General features: G+C 44.6%; 1 protein-coding gene across 1 annotated transcript in view; it reads left to right on the forward strand.

The window, feature by feature from the left end:
• Positions 1 to 18,254, forward strand: part of ENTREP2 (endosomal transmembrane epsin interactor 2) — a gene marked incomplete at its 5' end in the record, with an annotated part of 98,809 nt that overhangs the window by 58,730 nt on the left and 21,825 nt on the right. The window contains one exon of the mRNA XM_079913827.1: positions 11,898 to 12,005. Within this exon, the coding sequence (XP_079769953.1) occupies positions 11,898 to 12,005 (108 nt within the window). The remainder of the gene's footprint in view (positions 1 to 11,897; positions 12,006 to 18,254) is intronic.

Consider the following 18,254-nt stretch of genomic DNA (forward strand, 5'->3'; position numbering starts at 1 on the left):
TTATTGGCATATAGTTGATTTACAGTGTTGTGTTAGTCTCTGCTGTACAGCGAAGCGATTCAGTTGTACATATACATGTATCCGCTTTGTTTTTAGATTCTTCATTACAGAGTAGTGAGGAGAGTTGCCTGTGCTCTGCAGTAGGTTCTAAATCATTCCACAGGGAAACAGAACACCTCTTGGGGCATTGTTATTTGAAGTAGGAGCACTTAAGTCACTTTAGCAGTACCTGATCACCCGCTCTGCCCCCGGGGGTGTTGGGTCCCCCGCCTCGCAGAGCTCCTTCCGGTGACTGAGTCCTTAGGCGTCACTGCCTCCGAGGTGCCGGCAGACTCTCCTTCCTTAAATGATGCAGCTTGGGCTGCCCCTCTGCCTTTCTGGTTGCGTCCAGGTCCGGACACAGAATTCGGTCTCATTCAGAGCTTCCCTCCACATGCAGTTTGGATGCCCCATTCCTGTGAGGGGGGCCTGGTCCCTTTTTCCTCTTCTGCCCCAGCACCTGTGGACCGAGGTCTGGGACATGTCCATCCTGTCCCTCTCAGGTCCTGTCCCTCCGGGCATTGGCAGATGAAGGGATGAGGGAAGCAGCCTCTTCTGTCGGGCATGGGTCTGCCCCGCGATGGTCTCCGTGTAGGTGGTGTGCTGGTCTCCGTGTAGACGTGTGGTTGGTTTCCTGTGCGGTCAGCTCCGCCCTGTCCTTCCCGTTATTCAGAGGGTCCCCCCGCCCCTCTCGTCTTGACAGCAGTCAGCACCCTTCACTGACGGCCCCCCGCTCTGGGGCTCTCCAGGAACCGTGTGGCTGTTGAGCCCCGCCCTCCTGGGCATCCCGGTCCCCTGTGTGACCACGTGGAGGCGGTGCTCCCTGCCCAGCGCCTCCTGCAGGGTCTGCCCAGGACGCACCAGAGTGGGCAGCTCCTGACCCCAGGGGCTGCACCCCTGCCCTGGGTGGAGGAATGTACCTGCCCCTGGCCACTGGCCTAGCATGGATGTTGCCAATGGAACCTTTTCAGAACTAGGTATGATGTCAGGAACAGGCCAAACTTCCACCCCCATCACGTGGATTTGACAGACGCTCATTTCATAACCCTTGGCTGTGTCTGAGGCCGTGTCCATGGTTGGCCGCTTCCCGCTGCCTTGGTTTTCTCGTCCCAACTTCAGCACCAGCTCCAGGAGCCAGTAACAAACCACTGGTCTCTGGTTTTTCTCTGTTTTTTTGTTTTGTTTTGTTTTTTTAATTTTTATTTTATATTGGAGTATAGTTGATTAACAATGTTATGTAAATTTCAGGTGTACAGCAAAGTGATTCAGTTATACGTATACACGTATTTATTCTTTTTCAAGTTCTTTTCCCATTTAGGTTATTACAAAGTATTGAGCAGAGTTCCCTGTGCTATACAACAGGTCCTTGTTGGTTATCTGTTTTATATACAGCAGTGTGTATATGTCAGTCCCATACTCCCAATCTATCCCTCCCCTGGCATTTTATTTTTTTTCAAAGCATTTGTTGTAGAGTTGCTATATTGGTGGATAAAACAACCGAAACTGATCATAGCCGAGAAAAGGTCTCTTGCCTGGAAGATTGGTTTAAAATTTTGTCATCTGGGTTCCCCAACCCCCGCCGTCACCTATTTTTATGTTACTTGGCATTTATTTGAGAAAACTTGTAGCATTAAGACTGATCCTGAATGTTGAGACTTATGACAGATTCCCACAGTTATTCTGAGAATTTTATACAGTAAACCTTAGGGCTTTTCCTCAACACTCCATGGACTGAAAAAGAAGCTTACTGAATATTTTCCATTATAAAAACAATAACTGACCATTGCGAAAGTTTTAAAAACTAAATCGATAGATAATTGATGGATCATAGATAAGTAGATAGATACATAGATAGACAGGTATATAGATAGATAATCCTGCAATGAATACATTCTCTTCTAGACTTTTTTTCTACAAAAAATGCATTTATATATGTAAAACATTTAACCTAAACCAGGAGCTTTATTAATACTGTATTAGCAACTTTGCTTTATTCAATTAATCATAGAGATAGTTGATAGATAGCTATGCTAGGTATTGATAATTGGTTCTTTCTCTTTGCCCCATCCCCCCTCCTTTTCCTGTCCTCCTTTGTCTGGCCTCGCTTTGGCCCCTCAAGCTGGTCTCTGCATTCTGCCTCGCCCAGACTCTCTTCTCTCTGCATCTGGTTGGGTTTGCCCAGTGAGAGGCATCAGCAGGAGATGGGAGGATGGAAAGAGAGGTCAGGCCATCTGTTTCCAGCCTCCTCCTCTCGCAGGCTGTGAGTTTTTACCTGCTCTGGTGGAGGGACCCCTCTCTGGGCTCTATTTCTGCTGGGTCCTAGGAACCTGGCTCCCTCCTTTGTACCTGGGGTGCTAGCCGCTCCCTGCTGCTGCTGGTTTGGGGTGTTCATTGTGGGTTTGCTTTTCCCTGCACAGAGATGACTCATTACCTTTTCTTCAGCCACTGAGTGTGCCTGCTGTGTACTGCGGGGACCAGCTGATAGAGGTGGTGGTGCGTGCGTTGATGTGTGTACAGATGGGGCTCTTTCTTTTTAGCAGATGCACTGTCTGGACTTATTGTGAACATTTCTTTCTAGGCAATATTTAAGATACACAGAATGGTCTGAAAAGTGACACAGTGAACCCCCGCGTGTCAATCATGTGAGTTAGACAAGAAAGCATCATCAGCTCAGTGGAAGTGCCTCTCCCCTCCCCCTCCCCCGCTGCATCTCATGTCCCCCGCACCTTTGTTCATCATATATTTGTGTCCCTAAACAGTGAGGTTAGTTTTTGCCTGGTCTCAGATTCACGCAGATGGTGTTTATTCTTTTTGTACGGATTCACCTCTAACTCCCTCCTTTCAGGGGACATTTGGTGACAGTCATCCGTTTGGTGGCAGGTCTCTGGTTTGTTTCCCCTGCTACACAGTCTTCCATTGTGTGGATGGACCAGCATTTATTTTCCCTTTCCCCTGTGGATGGAGATCTGGATGCCTTCAAAGACATTTGTATCACCAGCAGCGTTGCTCTGCATATCCTTGTATATGTCTCCCTGGGCACCTGTGTGAGCATTTCTCCAGGAGACATTCCTAGGAGTGGAATTGCTGGGTCCCGGGCCTTAGGCATCTTCTACTCTATTGTGAATCGCCAAGTTGTTCTGCAAAGAGGTTGTGCTAACGTGCTCGCCACCGGCTCTCCATCAGGATTTGCATTTCCCAGGTCCTCACCAAGCTTTCTCCTTCTGCCATTGTGAGGGGAGGAACATGGTACCTCATTAAGTGAGTTACACGCATCCCCTGACCACAGGGAGGAGAAACACACTCTCATGTTAAGAGCCATCGTGTTACTTCATCCTTGGGTTACCTGTTCATATCTTTTGCTATTTGCATATTGGCTTGTCTTTTTATTTTTTATTTTTAGAGATTTCTTATATATTCCAAATACTAATTCTTTCTTGACTGTGCATATTGTAAATATTTCCTCAGTCTGTAGACCTTTTTTTCTTTTTTTATGGTGTCTTTTTTCATATAGAAGTTTTAACATTTCAAAATAGCTGATTTTATCAATCTTTTCCTTTATGGTTTGTGCCTTTTAGATCTTGTTTAACAAATACACTTGATTCTCTTTATTTGAAGTAGTTATTTCTATGAAGCTGCAGCAACACTGGATTAGTGAATACAGGATCATTGCTCCCAAGGGAAATACAAGGTGAGGAGCCTGCGAGCCTCTGGTCACAACATTTTTATCAGCTAGTCAGTACAGACCTTGCTTTATGTGTGCTTATTGTTGACTTGAGGCCAACAGCACTGTAACTCATGCTTCTGCAAAGCTTATCTGACACATGTAAATAGACCTGGAAAAGGACACTTGTTTATAGTATGAGTTAAATGAGAAGGCAGAGGTTGCCTGGTTCAACTTCAGCTGTGAATATGCCCATCAGGCAGCTCAGAGTTTTTGCTGCTCCACACATGACCTCGAATGACCCCAGAAGTGCCACGGGTTTTGATTTGGGGGGTTAGAAATAAATTTTAGCAAGTAGGTGAATTTGCAAATATGGAATTCACGAACAACGTATGAGACCTTCTGCCAGCGTTCAGTAGGTTTTCTGTGAGGATCGTTCCACGTGTAGATGTACTTTTGACATATCTGTGGGAGGAGGTGAGCACCACATCCTTCTTTTCCGCCATCTTGATCTCTCCTCCAGTTTACTTCTGTTTAATGTCTTCTCAGTTTAACGGCCATGACCTGCTGTACAGTGTTGGATAGAAGTGATAATGGCCACCATCCCCATCTCCTTCCTGGTATTTTCTGTAGAGTTTTTTAAGTTAAGGGAGTTCTCCTATTTCTAGTTTATTAGGAGCTTTTAAACTAGTGTTGGCATATCAACTGCTGTTTTGACATCTAATCTTAATAGATTATCATATGGTTTTTCTCATTTAATGTGATGAATTCCATTAGATTATTTTATGTTAGAACATTCTTGTAACACAGGAATAAACCAAACTCGCTCATAATGTGTTTCTAATACGCTATCTAATTTAACTTTCCCAGTATTTTGCTCAGGATTTTTGCATTTACGTTCACAAGGAAGAATTTTCCTCTCTTCTTTTTTTCACATATAGATTTGTCTTTTCGTTTTTCAAAAATAGTCAGTTATCCCAACACAAGTTATGTAATGTGCCACTTTTTTCATTATTTTAAGGATCTATATCTGGACTCTCTTCTGTTCCTTATCAATGTCATACTATTCTGTTATTGTAGATTTATAATACATTTTGATGTGTGCGGGACCTTTCTCTTTCAAAAATCTCTTGACAAAACTTATTTTTAAAATTCACATAAATATAGGGTAATTTTTGTTTGATCTTATTTTAAAGCTAGAGGCTAATTAGGATCACAGTGAGTTTTTAGAAATCTAGAATTTATAGGAAATATGTATATTAATATGTGTATATATATAAAAAACTGTTATAACTATATTTTATGGAATACCCGTGGTAACCAGAAAGAAAATACTATAAAATTAAACAAAAGAAAAAGAGAAAGGAATCAAGACCTATCAATACAGAAACAAGAAAAAAGAAAGGATGCAACACAAAGGAAGACAGGAAGAGAGAAAATAGTACTACAAGACAAACAGAAAACAGTTAAAATGGCAATAGTAAATCCTACCGTATCAGTAATTAATGTAAAAAGACAAAATCCTCAATAAAAAGATACAGAGTGGCTGAATGGGTATTAAACCAAAAACCAAGATCCAATTGTGTACTGTCTACAAAAACACTCAGATTCAAGGACACACATAGGCTGCAAGTGAAGGGATGGAAAAGCTATTTCATGCAGATGGAAACCAAAAGAGAGTAGGAGTGGCCATATTTATATCAGACAAAGTAGACTTTAAGTCAGAAACTGTCTCTACAGACAAAGATGGTAATGACATAATGATAAAAGGGTCAATTCAACAGGAAGATAAAGCAATTGTAAATATATATGCACTCAACATCAGAGCACCTAAGTGTATAAAACAAATATTGACAGGTTTGAAAGGATAAATTAGTAATACAGTAATAGTAAGAGACTCCAATAATCCACTTTCAATAATGGATAGAACATCCAGACAGAAAATCAATACAGAAATAGTGGACTAGAACAAAATGAGCCCAGCAGACTTAGACATACAGAACTTTTCACCCAACAGCAGAAGAATACACATTCTTCTCAAGTGCACACAGAGCATTCTCCAGAATAGATCACATGTTAGGTCACAAAACAAGTGTTAACAAATTTAAGGTGATTGAAATCTACTAAGTGTCTTTTCTTTTTTTTTTTTCGGTACGTGGGCCTCTCACTGTTGTGGCCTTTCCCATTGCGGAGCACAGGCTCCGGACGCGCAGGCTCAGCAGCCATGGCTCACAGGCCCAGCCGCTCCGCGGCATGTGGGATCTTCCCGGACCAGGGCACAAACCCGTGTCCCCTGCATTGGCAGGCGGACTCTCAACTGCTGCGCCACCAGGGAAGCCCCTAAGTGTCTTTTCTGACCACAATGAAATGAAACTAGAAATCAATGACAGCAAAAAAACTGGAAAAATTCACAAATATATGGAAACTGAATAACATACTCTTGAACAACCCACTGGATCAAAAAATAAATCTAAAGGGAATTTTAAAAAGATTAAAATATATGTGTGTGTGTACATCCCCTCCACCCCTGCACACACACCAAAGAAACATATTTTTTGCCTGAATACTCATCCTTGAATACTGGAAAAGTGGCAAATAGTTTCCTTGATCTTCAAACTTGATAGAACTGTAAGAAAATAGTCTATGAGTTATAGTTATTTATACATATTATAATTAGGCAATCTACGTTCTTCAGCTAAAGGCTAAAAGCTATTACTTCAGAGGGCAGAGGACAGGTTTTGAATTCCCAAATAAGGTGCAGTTGTGCACCATTGTGGAGTGTGTAAATTTCCTCATGGATCTTTGCTGAAAGTTAAAAGTGCCTTTGAACAAATAGCACACATTGTGTGAGGAGCAAACCTGGCCTCTTGTAGTAGCATTTGTGTTGTTGATGGTACATGAGAGGCCAGAGCAAGGCTAAAAATTCTTAAACGTATAGGGATTCCAGGTAGAATGTTTGTGTCTTGAAATTACAACTTTCACAGATTCCCCCATGAATCACTTACCTTCTCCATGTGACAGCCTAATTTTAGCTCCTTTTGTAGGATCAGTATTCCAGCCAGCCCCACAAAGAACTGCTTTCTAGAGACAAATTAAATGCCAAATGGCATGTGATCTGTTCCAGGATGGGCTCATCCCTTGAGAAATTTTATGAAAAATGGAAGTCACAGATTTTACACACACACACACACACACACACACACACACACACACACACACACACACACACACACACTGATCATATGACCAAGAGTTTTTGCAGAATCTTGATGTAAGACTCTGAAAAAAAACATTATTTCAAGGTGATGGTAAATTTTTCTGGCGTGTGGTTGGAAATTTGGAAATTAAACCTGTTATTTCCTTCTAGTCTAAACTGAAAATTTAGAAACGAATAATGAAATATCCCATACGTTTTTCAAACATATATTTACCAGACCCCTATTTTGATGAGATCGTCTACTATAAAGAATAGCAGAAGACTGGTCTCTGCTCTTGTTGAAGAGGGAAACATGCTGTCAGGAATTGTGCAGGGTCTGAGATTTTACTTGCTTTCAAGCTAACAAACTAGCCTGTTAGAATTTGCTGCACCTGTTAGAATTTGCTGCCACTTCTCTGGCAGAAGACATGAGACTCCCGGTTCAGAGACAAAGGACTTTCTCACTCATGGCAAAAGCAGTGGCCAGAGCTTCATGCTGTGTCAGTTCTTCATGCCCCTCAAGTCTCAGGGAAAGATACAAAGGCCCCTCATGGATGCCCGCACATGTGGTGGGCATTACAGAAAGGGGACACTGAGCCTGGAGAATCCGCTGCCTTTGTAGTGAGCCTCCACTTTGTCCAGTGGACATGTTACCTCCTTCCTCCAGGATGCCTGTTGCAAACTCAACCCCAGGAAGTGGTCTGGGTGAAGAGTGATCAGGGCATACCCAAGTTCTTGACTTGGCCTTTCCCACCTTGGACAGAGAAGATAATGACAGGCGTGGTTTCTTTCGTCAGGCTCTGCACCACGTCCACTGACCTTTCCTAACATCCTGTGTTTCCATACTGAACTCCAGTTGTTGCCATGAAAGACTCCCTAAGATAGTGATTACTGTGTCAAGTAATTGGGAAGCTTCCAGAGGATAATTCTGATAAAGCCCAACCCCATCCCTTGTAATTATAACACATGTACAGTTATTGTTAGCCATGGGTTTCATCGCTTATTTTTTACGCTATGAGCCTTTCCTCATCTTCCTTCATTATACCTTGCCTGATAACAGTCTCCTCTGGAATCTCCTTTTTATTCAAAGAAACAAAAAAACATGTTTAAAAAAAACTGGTGAATTAGCTAATAGTAATGAATATAAGACCCTTTGTCCTCTGGACAATAATATTTTCAACAAACAGGGGAATCAAAATCCTAACTTTTGTATGTTTCTTAATGCGTAATTTCTCCTGGCTGTCACCTTTCTCTGTTGTGTTGTTAATATTCGGAATTTACTCGTCTTGGAGAGAATTTTTAAAGAATTTATCATTCGTAGGTTTCCCTAAGTATCTCCTTTTATTTTTGTTTTATACTTGATTCGTTATAGACATGATTTCCTTAATTGTATTCGAGGAAGTATGCAGAGTGACCAGCAGCAAAACTCAGGATACACTATGCAAGACCCACCTTGTCCTCATGCTTGCCATTTTGAATGACCTTGTAAAGAGATTTTATAGAACTTGGATTTCAGTGCTTGCCCATCCAAGGGCAGAGGTAAAGGCACTATTTAAGCCAGAAAGAGAATTCTGAAGAAACACATAGACACAATTCCAGGTGTGTAGTCGTCTAGCAAAAAGCCATGCATTTAAACAGCTAGAAGAAGAAGAAAAGAAGTCTTTTTGGTGTGATTCCAGTGAATATGCTCCGTGAGACATAAAGCAGTCTTTGCCTCATGACGCTTTTATTCAAACAAAAGGTTATGATTTGTGTTTATTTTTTGTTAGTAGTTTTACTTGGTTGCAAATGAGACTATATTCAAAATTAATGTTACTTTCAGAAGGGCATTCACTTCAACGGTCAGTACCAACTATGTCCCAGGTTCTGCAAAAGGTCTCTCTATCATTTGTGAAAACAGGTTGCGTTATCTCTTTCCCAACATCAAACATCTTCAGAAGTATCCCATTGCCTACAAAATAAAATCCAAACACCGTAGCCTCTTCCCAACCCCATCTGTGCCTGCCGTTTCCCACAATTGAGCTCCCATCCTACTCCGTCTTTAGCAACTTCGTAGAGGACACTTGAGGTGGCCCTAAGAATGTTACAGAGGATACTTAGATGAGCCTGAGAACCACCAAGAGCTTCTGGTCAAGACAGAGTTACAGGGACTGGATTTAAACGCCCACCTGAAACAAGAACAGCAACAAAAACCTGACAAAATACGAAGACATTGAACATCAGACAGTGAAGGACAGTGATCCTTGAAATATGGTCAGCCGATGAGGGGAGAGTCTCCAGGGGACAGTGCAGGATGGGGAACTCAGGGGGATCCCTGCAGACTCCCTGAGTTGAGCTGACAGAGCTGAGGGTCTGAGGGAGACCGAGGACAGAATACTGGAGGGGAGAGAACCCTGGGATCTTCAGAGGGGCCCCCTGGAGTATTCAGTTGAATGCTGATTAGCCGACGCACATGAAGAAACTATTTGAGTCTGAGAAAAGGATTAGAAGTTACAGTGTCCAGTACTCAGATTTGGGAGTAGCAACTCTTCCCACATTTGTTCAGAGTTCTCAGAACACTCTGACCTCAGGAGTGGAGAATAATTAGCCCTAAGCTGAGACTTGCTTCAGTTCCACCTAACAAATCTCCAAAACATGACTCTGTTCTCTGTATTCACATTTGCATGGTAGGCTAACTTTGTCCTCTGTAATATTATTATAATCACACCCTTTCTGGCTATCTTACAGGCAGTCTTGAGAACAAATGAGCAGGTTCTGAGGAAGGGGGTTGGGCAAAGCCTTCTGTAGTCACAGCAGCCTACAGAAGATTGGGGAACTTTCTTAAAGGGTGCTATTGATTAGAACACATGGGTTCAAGTATCCATGAGCAAGACCTGTGCATGCTCCCAGACTAGACCATCATTTGAAACATTCACAGTGCACGTACAATTCATGTTAACGAGGAAATACAATGAGTATGTCCCACCTCGTCTTGAGGATTTGTCAACCCCTTGATTAGAAAATTGAAACTAACCTCATTAATACCATGGTCTTTCTGGTGAAAGATCCATTTTTCCTAATAATTTTTGGAGTATTTACAGTATTTTCTGCATTTATCGTATGAGTAGCGTATGAGTGTGTATATCGAAGGACATATAATTATTCTAAATGTTTGGTCATTTTTGTGAATCGTGGTTATTTTTTTTTCTGTTTCTGGCATGGATTTGACAGTAAATTATCTAAAGATGAATGAATTGTATTTGGATAGTTAAAATGCTATGAGTGAACCCTCTGAGAGCATAAGACAAAGATATCTCATCTCGGCGTCTTATTCGTCTTATTCTTATTCATGATACTTGAAATTCTAGCTAGTGCTAATAGGCAAGAAAAGGAAATGAAAGGCATACAAATTGGGAAGGAAGAAATTAAGCATGGAAGAAAATCCCGAGGTCACAGGATACTAGATAAATACAAATATTGATACAAACCACATTTCTGTATTCTAGCAATGAATATGTAGAGATCAAAATGAAAAACATAAAAATAAACCTTAATCTAAACCTCACACCTTATTCAAAAATTAACTCAAAATGAATCACAGATTTAAATGTAAAACGTAAAACTATAAAAGCTTAAAAAAAAAAAGAGAAAATCACCACGATCTAGGGCTAGATAAAGATAAGTTGCAGACTGGGAGAAAATATTTGCAAACCACATATCTGACAACGGACTAGAATCTAGAATGCACAAAGAGCTCTCAACACTCAGTTAAAAAAGAAAAAAAGGCAAACAGTCCAGCTAGAAAATGGGAAAAGTTATGAGCAGAGGATACCAACGAGGATAAGCAGATAGCACGTGAGCACTTGAAAAGATCATTAGCTGTGAGGGAAATGAAAATTAAAACCACAATGCTATATCATTACACACCTATCAGAATCGCTAAAATAAAATAGTGATATCAAATTCTGGCACGGGGGCAGAGAAACTGGATCGTTCATACATTGCTGGTAGGAATGTAAAATGTTTCAGCCGCTCTGGAAAACAATTAGGAAGTTTTTTATGAAACTAAACATTCAGTTACCATACGACCCAGCAATTGTACTTTTGGACATTTATCCCAGCGAAATAAAAACTCATGTTCACCCACAGACCTGTGCACAAATGCTCCTGGGCTTTATTTGTAATAGCCCCAGACTGAAAACAACCCAGTTATTTATCAGCTGGAGAATGAACAAACATGGAACTCAGCAATAAAAAGGGATGACCTATTGATACATGCAGCAACTTGGATGAATCTTGAGGGAATTATGCTGAGTGAAAATAGCCAGTTCTGAAAAGTTACATGCTTTATGATTCCAGTTGTATACCAGTCTTGAAATGACAATTATAAAAATGGAGACCAGACTAGTGGTTGACAGGGGTCTGGAAAGGGAGATTGAGTGGGGAACAGGGAGAGAGAGGTGAGTGTGTCTATAAAAGGGCAACACGGGCAGGGAGGGTGGATTCTTGTGGTGATGGAAATGTTCTCTGTCTTGACTGTATCATTGTCAATCATGGTTATGATATCATGCTACAGTTTTATAAGATGCTACCATGGGGGAAACTGAGGGAAGGGTATCCAGAATCTCACTATGATTTCTTACAACTGCAAGTGAATCTACAGTTATCTCAAGAAAAGAAGTTTAAAAAACTTGGAATTCTTATCAAAATTTTCAGTTACACTTTATAACTGACAAAGATTGCCCACCTACTCAAATGTTGGCAATTTGAAGATTTTCTTAGACAGTGACTACCTAATAATTATCAAAATTGTAAACTACATCACTTAGTATCTAAGAGTAATTTGATCAACCATGTAGAAACCAAGAATAAACAAATGTGTCTATAAAAGGCCAGTTTTGATGATGAAAAAAGAAACCCACAATTGAACATCCTCATCCCGGACCTTGACGGCAATGCCGAGGAGCCTGCCGTCTGCGTTGCCAAGATGACGCTGACGTCCTCCCGCATCTTTTCCCACAGGAACTGCTCTTCAGCGTGTGTGCCCTCAACGTCCTGTCCACCATTGTGTGTGCGCTGGCCACAGCCATGTGCTGCATGCAGATGGTCTCCGCTGACGTCCTGCAGATGGTGAGTGGTCCCCCTTCCTCCGCAGCACACTCAAAATGGCAGGCTCCAGCCCCTCCTCCCCAGCCAGTTTGAGACCAATGTATCATGGACACCACTGGCTTCCATCCAGAAGCCCCAAGGACAATAAGCCCCGACAGCGCGTGGGGCTTGGAGATCCTTGGAGGTCACTCCATTCTGCCCTCTGGAAGACAAAACGCACACATTTGTTGCCACTGATGTATTTATTTGAGGTGTTGTTGGAGCTCCTTGTTGACAGGGTCCAGCTACCATCACGTGCCTCTAGATAGCCCCTGGTTTGTGCCCCTGAGTAATTTTAGCAACAGTCCTGTAGCCTGAGATGTCCTCTAGGCCCGGCACCGCCACAGCAAGGCTCTATTCAGAATTCACTTTTAATAAAGGAAGATTCGGGGCTTCCCTGGTGGCGCAGTGGTTGAGAGTCCGCCTGCCGATGCAGGGGACACGGGTTCGTGCCCCGGTCCGGGAAGATCCCACATGCCGCGGAGCGGCTGGGCCCGTAAGCCATGGCCGCTGAGCCTGCGCATCTGGAGCCTGTGCTCCGCAATGGGAGAGGCCACAACAGTGAGAGGCCCGCGTACCGCAAAAAATAAAAAAAAAAATAAAGGAAGATTGTTTAGAAGATGAGTTCTTCTCAAACTGAAAAACTGCTCCTCTGTGCTTTGCAGATTTGCTAATTAACCCTGAGCTCAAAATCCAGCGACAGGTCACTGGCCAGCCATCATTAGAACCTCTGGCCAGGGTCTTAGAGAAGAGGAAGTGCTGGTCCCCATGGGAGTGATGAGGCCAAGAGCAGAGGTCACACACTTATTAATACGTGCTCAATAAATAATGACGGCTCTTCGTTATTTGTGTGAGTGGAACACAGCCCACTGCTCACTACGATACCACTAAAGTCAGCAAATAAAGGGAAAGTGATGGAAGACATTGCTGTTCATGCTAAGGGTAGGAACCCTGCCCTCCCTCTTCCCCGTGGCCCCTCCAAGACCTGCCCTGCCTCCCCTCCCCAATGTTTTAAGCATCTCGTGAAAAAAAAAGGCCAGTTTTTCTTATAGGAGCCTGTTTGATTTGTTGTTTCTCACCCACCCCGTGGCAGTACATCCGTGCCTCAAGGGGCAGGGCCAGAGAGCATCATTACCCAGGCGTTAAAAATTCATTGGCTCTGATCGTGTGCAGCCTCGTTCTCCCTGTGTACATCCACACAGCTGTCACAGCCGGGCCGACCTTTCCGAGAGGCGGCAGTCTTCTGAAAGATACTTCATTAAGCGGTTCTTCAGCAGCGATGAACCTCAGGCCTTGCTCGCTGAGGCCTCATGCTGGCGATTCTCTCCAGCGTGTCGTGTAATGGAAGGTTAAGTACTGTGGGGCTCCTGTCGCCTCAGCGGATTTTACTCTCGATCTGGAAATATCACACCAATTTGGCCAAACTAACAGAACCACGGGGCTGGAAATGCTGAAGGTTTGTTATTCCCTGGGTTTTCAGAATTAAAATGCAAATTACCAACTAAGTAAGAAGAAAGCGTGTCGTGGCTAAGATAGTGTATGTGGTGAAACGTAACGTGCAGGTCATTGTCAGTCCTCCGTGTAGAAAGTGAGCGGCCTGGCATCCTGGGTCTGAGGTCAGCTACATCTGGGTCGGGGTCCCACGGCTTTTACCTACGAACCTCGCTGAACCTCGTTTTTCTCACTCAGGAGGGGCCCTGTTTAAATATCTGGTGAGAACTCAGATGTGAACTATTTTGATTCTTAAATACGTGGAGGGAATACGTCCCGGTTTGTGATCGGGACATCGCAGCTGTGACCGTAAAGGCGGTGGTCCTCGGTGTACTTTGTCAACCAGATGTAAAGTATGGCTGCAGTTACAGCAGCTGCCGTTAGAACCCCTGGCTGTTTCATGGCTAAGTATCATACTCGGTGAGTAAGTTTACTCCAGACCCTTGGCTTGGAAATAGAAATCGATGAGTTCGCTGCTGGTGTGTTTTCTTCTCCTTTTGTGACCACGGACTGTGGAACAGACCAAGCTTTACTCTCCTCAGAAGGCCGGTTACCCCACTGACCTGCAGAGCCACCGGGGAGCCCGTGACTGTGGCGCCCGTGGGACCAGCACCTGACCTTGGGCACATCACCACCCATTTGTCCCAGTTTCCTCTGCTCTAAGTAAGACTGTTTACATCCTACTGTCCTCAGAGGGCCACTGAGAGGATGACTTAGATAATGTGTCAATGGGCTTTGAAAAAGCATAGTGGCCACATGGAGGTTGGCTGTTACCACATGGATCAGGGGCTGGGCCAGCCTGCCCACACGTGCTATGTCCTTGGAGAAGTGGGACAGCCCAAGGGGGTCATGGTTACGCCCTGACGGAGGGGGCTGGGAGCTACGTTATCCCTGAGGATGGCTCAGAAGCTCTTTTTAATTTTTTTACAAGTCTTTTTCTCCCCCAGCTTTATTGAGATATAGTTGACTTTAGTTTTCTTACTTCATATTGTTAAACTCTTTAATTAAAGAAGTAACATAGGGGGCTTCCTTGGTGGTGCAGTGGTTGAGAGTCCGCCTGCCGATGCAGGGGACGCGGGTTCGTGCCCCGGTCTGGGAGGATCCCACATGCCGCGGAACGGCAAGTCCCGTGAGCCATGGCCGCTGAGCCTGCGCGTCCAGAGCCTGTGCTCTGCAATGGGAGAGGCCGCAACAGTGAAAGGCCCACGTGCCGCAAGAAAAAAAAAAAAAGTAACATAGGATCATTGAAACAAATAAAATATAGAGGTATATAAAGAAAAAGTTGATCATCTCCCCTCCCCCACTGCATTCTCCTGAGAACAATTTGCAGTGAATCTTCCCTTTGTTTCTTGATTTCTTAGGACTTATAGACACATATGAACATAGTCTATCTTCCTTTTTTCCTCCCTCCCTCCTTTTCTCTATCTTTCTTTCCTTCCTTCCCTTTCTTCCTTCATTTAGTCCTTCTCTTTTTGCCAAAATGGGATCACACCACGTATGTTACTCTACAACTTAATCTTATAACCTGAAACAATCATGGCCATCCAGCTAAGTTAACAGAAAGAGAGATGTTTGAATATCTGCAGTGGTCCATGAGATGGAAGTCACGTCAGTTATTTGGCCATTTCTCTATTTGAGTTGCTACTTGTTTTTGATTTGGGTTCTGTTTCTGCCTCTGCAAATGGTTCTCCTTGTACATACAGTTATAACTCTCTTTTTTTTTTTTTTTTTTTTTGCGGTACGCGGGCCTCTCACTGTTGTGGCCTCTCCCGTTGCGGAGCCCAGGCTCCGGACGCGCAGGCTCAGCGGCCATGGCTCACGGGCCCAGCCTCTCCACGGCATGTGGGATCTTCCCGGACCGGGGCACGAACCCGCGTCCCCTGCATTGGCAGGCGGACTCTCAACCACTGCGCCACCAGGGAAGCCCCAGTATAACTCTCTTGACCAACCTGTACTGACGTGACTGGGGCTGGGATAAAACCTGAAAAAAATCGAAGGGGTGTCTGCATACACATTGCTTCCCAAGTACCTTGAAGTTCAGGCTCTGCTGTAAAAACACAGAACTGGAAAGTCAGAGAATGTCTTACGGGTGTAGTTTATGCAGGAAGAACCACGGGGCACCCATCAGCAGACTGTGACTCATAGCAAAGGCCTTAGCCCACGTGGAAGGAACCCATAATTTTCTTCTTATTTTTGTGGACCAGCATTTTGGGATGATTAAGAGTTTGGGGAGAATTCATATAATGAATGCATATCTACGTGAGATGTAAATTGTTATGTCTATTGTCAGACTTTATCAAGCTGAATTCCTCTAATGTGTTTGGAAATAGTGGCAAAAGACCATCTGATGATAAAATTCAGTTTATTGATACAGTTTAGTGGAGAAAGCATTTACCTCCAAAGTGTCTATAATCTCGTATCTTTAGTTTTATTTCCTAAGTGTAATCTCAGTTTTCCATGAAACTATTCTCCTCCCCACTTACTTTCTTGCCAACCACCTAGCCTCGGGGATGTGGTCTGCTATTACCTGCATCTCCATTTCGCACACACTTGTTAACTTCATCTTTTATTACAGTCATCTATGTTTTCCACTCATCCTACACCTTGTAAAGCAGAAGCTGCAGGCAGGGTACTGTGGCCGTCACAGACACGCTACTGTGGGCTTGCCCACGGAGCTCGGAATGGGTGCTGGCCGGACAGGGAGGGATGTAGTGCCCCCTGGGAACCCGCAGATCACTCAAGTTCACCTGTGTCTTCCCCTCTCCAGTTCTCCCCACTGAGGCCGGCCCTCCTCTGACCCACAGTGACCTTCCTTGAGGTCTGGGTTCAGCAGGAAGGTCTCTGAGTCATAGGTGCTACTTAACCCTCTCAGATCAGGACCAGTAATGGGTGTCTGCTTGACCTAAAAAGCCAGCCACAGCAGACAGTCATAAAAATGATACATACCATGAACGTTTTATTTTGGCTTTAAACATGCAAATGAGCATTTGTCCCCCAGTCTTGGTTTGGGGCCATGATCTTCTCTTTGATTATGGGTCTCTTTGGTGTATCAGGTTGTGTTTACTGCATCAAGTTCATGGAACTCGCAGCCTCCATGATTTCCAAATTTAGTTCCTTTGGATTGGATATTTTACGATTCTCCTCCACCCTGTTGTGACTGCCTGGCCGGGACCTACCTTAGCAGCAATTCCTGCTTAGCTATCGAGTCTTTCCAAAGCCTTCAACTCGGTTTTCACGGAACAAGCAAGTTTTCCCATCTGCATTCTTAATTTCATTGCAAATTACAGTAGTAACTAAAACTGGTCTGAACCTGTTTGAGGAGGCAGCCCTGCTCCTCCAAGGGTGGCAGGACCAGAGAGCAGCCGGGTGACCGGGACGGGCATCACTCCAGGGTCCAGAGCACAGGGGGAGAGCTCCAGCTCACCAGCAAGAGGTCCATTCAGAAAACTTTTACTGTGGCAATAATCCTGCTCTTTCTCCCAAGGATAGCACGTGCCTAAGATGGGTCCTACCTCCCGGAACAAACCCCTGAGGATGGGCTTCTCCCCGGCAGGGTCTAAAATGCAAACTCCTCTTTTATGGATGACGAGGGTTGGGCGATGATGCCCATGCCAGGTGTGTGAACACCTCAACCAGGTACCAACCTCACTTCGCTCACCAGGCACAGGTATACCTTTGTCACCACACGGACCAACCAGGGCTCTTACAGGTGGCCCAGGGCAAGCACAACCCCCTGGGAAAGAAGGGATGCTTCAGGGCGCATTTCCTCCCCAGCGCGCCCAGATGCAGGCTTGGCTCTGCGCCTGGCCATCGCCCTGCAGATGAGGGGCTGAGGAGGGTGCGGGTGGGCAGCAAGCATTTCTGTGGGTCCTGAAGGATGACCAGGAGGTTGCTGGGTGAGAGGAGGCGGGATCTGGGGGGAGAGAACAGCCTGAGTTTGGTACTTGGGGTTGGTTCCAATGGCAGATGGAGGAATTTGGGGCATCAGCGGGTTAGTGGGTAAAGAAGCTGGAAACTAGGTGGGGATTCAGGGAGCAGAGGTCTCGTAAAAGAGTTTTTAAAGGGAGTGACCTCATCACATTGGATTAAACGTAGCTTTTTAAAAAAATTATTATTTAATTAATTTATTTATTTGGTTGTGCTTGGTTGTGCTGGGTCTTAGTTGCGGCTCGTGGGCTCCTTAGTTGTGGCATGCGAACTCTTAGTTGCGGCATGCATGTGGGATCTAGTTCCCTGAGCAGGGATCAAACCCGGGCCCCCTGCACTGGGAACATGGAATCTTAACCACTGCACCACCAGGGAAGCCCCTAAACAAAGCTTTTTAAAGCAGAACAGGAGGAAGAAGACCAAGGCAGAGAGATGATTTAGATGCTTCTGCAAGGAGGAGATAACCTGGGGGCTACCGGGAGGTGGCAGTGAGGAGGCGGGTGTTCACCTGTGGAGTGGATGCTTATAGAGCACCTGCTGGGCCCTCGGCACCAGACCCCATGATGGACCCCATGGCCGGGGCCCAGGAGAGAAAAGGAGCTCGACATAGCTCATGCGGGGAGCTGGTTAGCCGGGGGTGAAAGGCAGAGGAGCAAGGAGGGCCTGGAGGTTACACAGAGACAACAGCAGAAGCTCTGCCACCCTTAGAGCTGGAGGACATAGGGGCAGGAGCAGTGACAGGAACCCCCCTCCCTGCCGCCTCTTCACCGGGTTCCCCCTCGCGTCCCCATTGGCAGAACGTAACAGGACGCC

This window comes from Stenella coeruleoalba (assembly GCF_951394435.1).
Source record: "Stenella coeruleoalba genome assembly, chromosome: 2".
Taxonomy (NCBI): domain Eukaryota; kingdom Metazoa; phylum Chordata; class Mammalia; order Artiodactyla; family Delphinidae; genus Stenella; species Stenella coeruleoalba.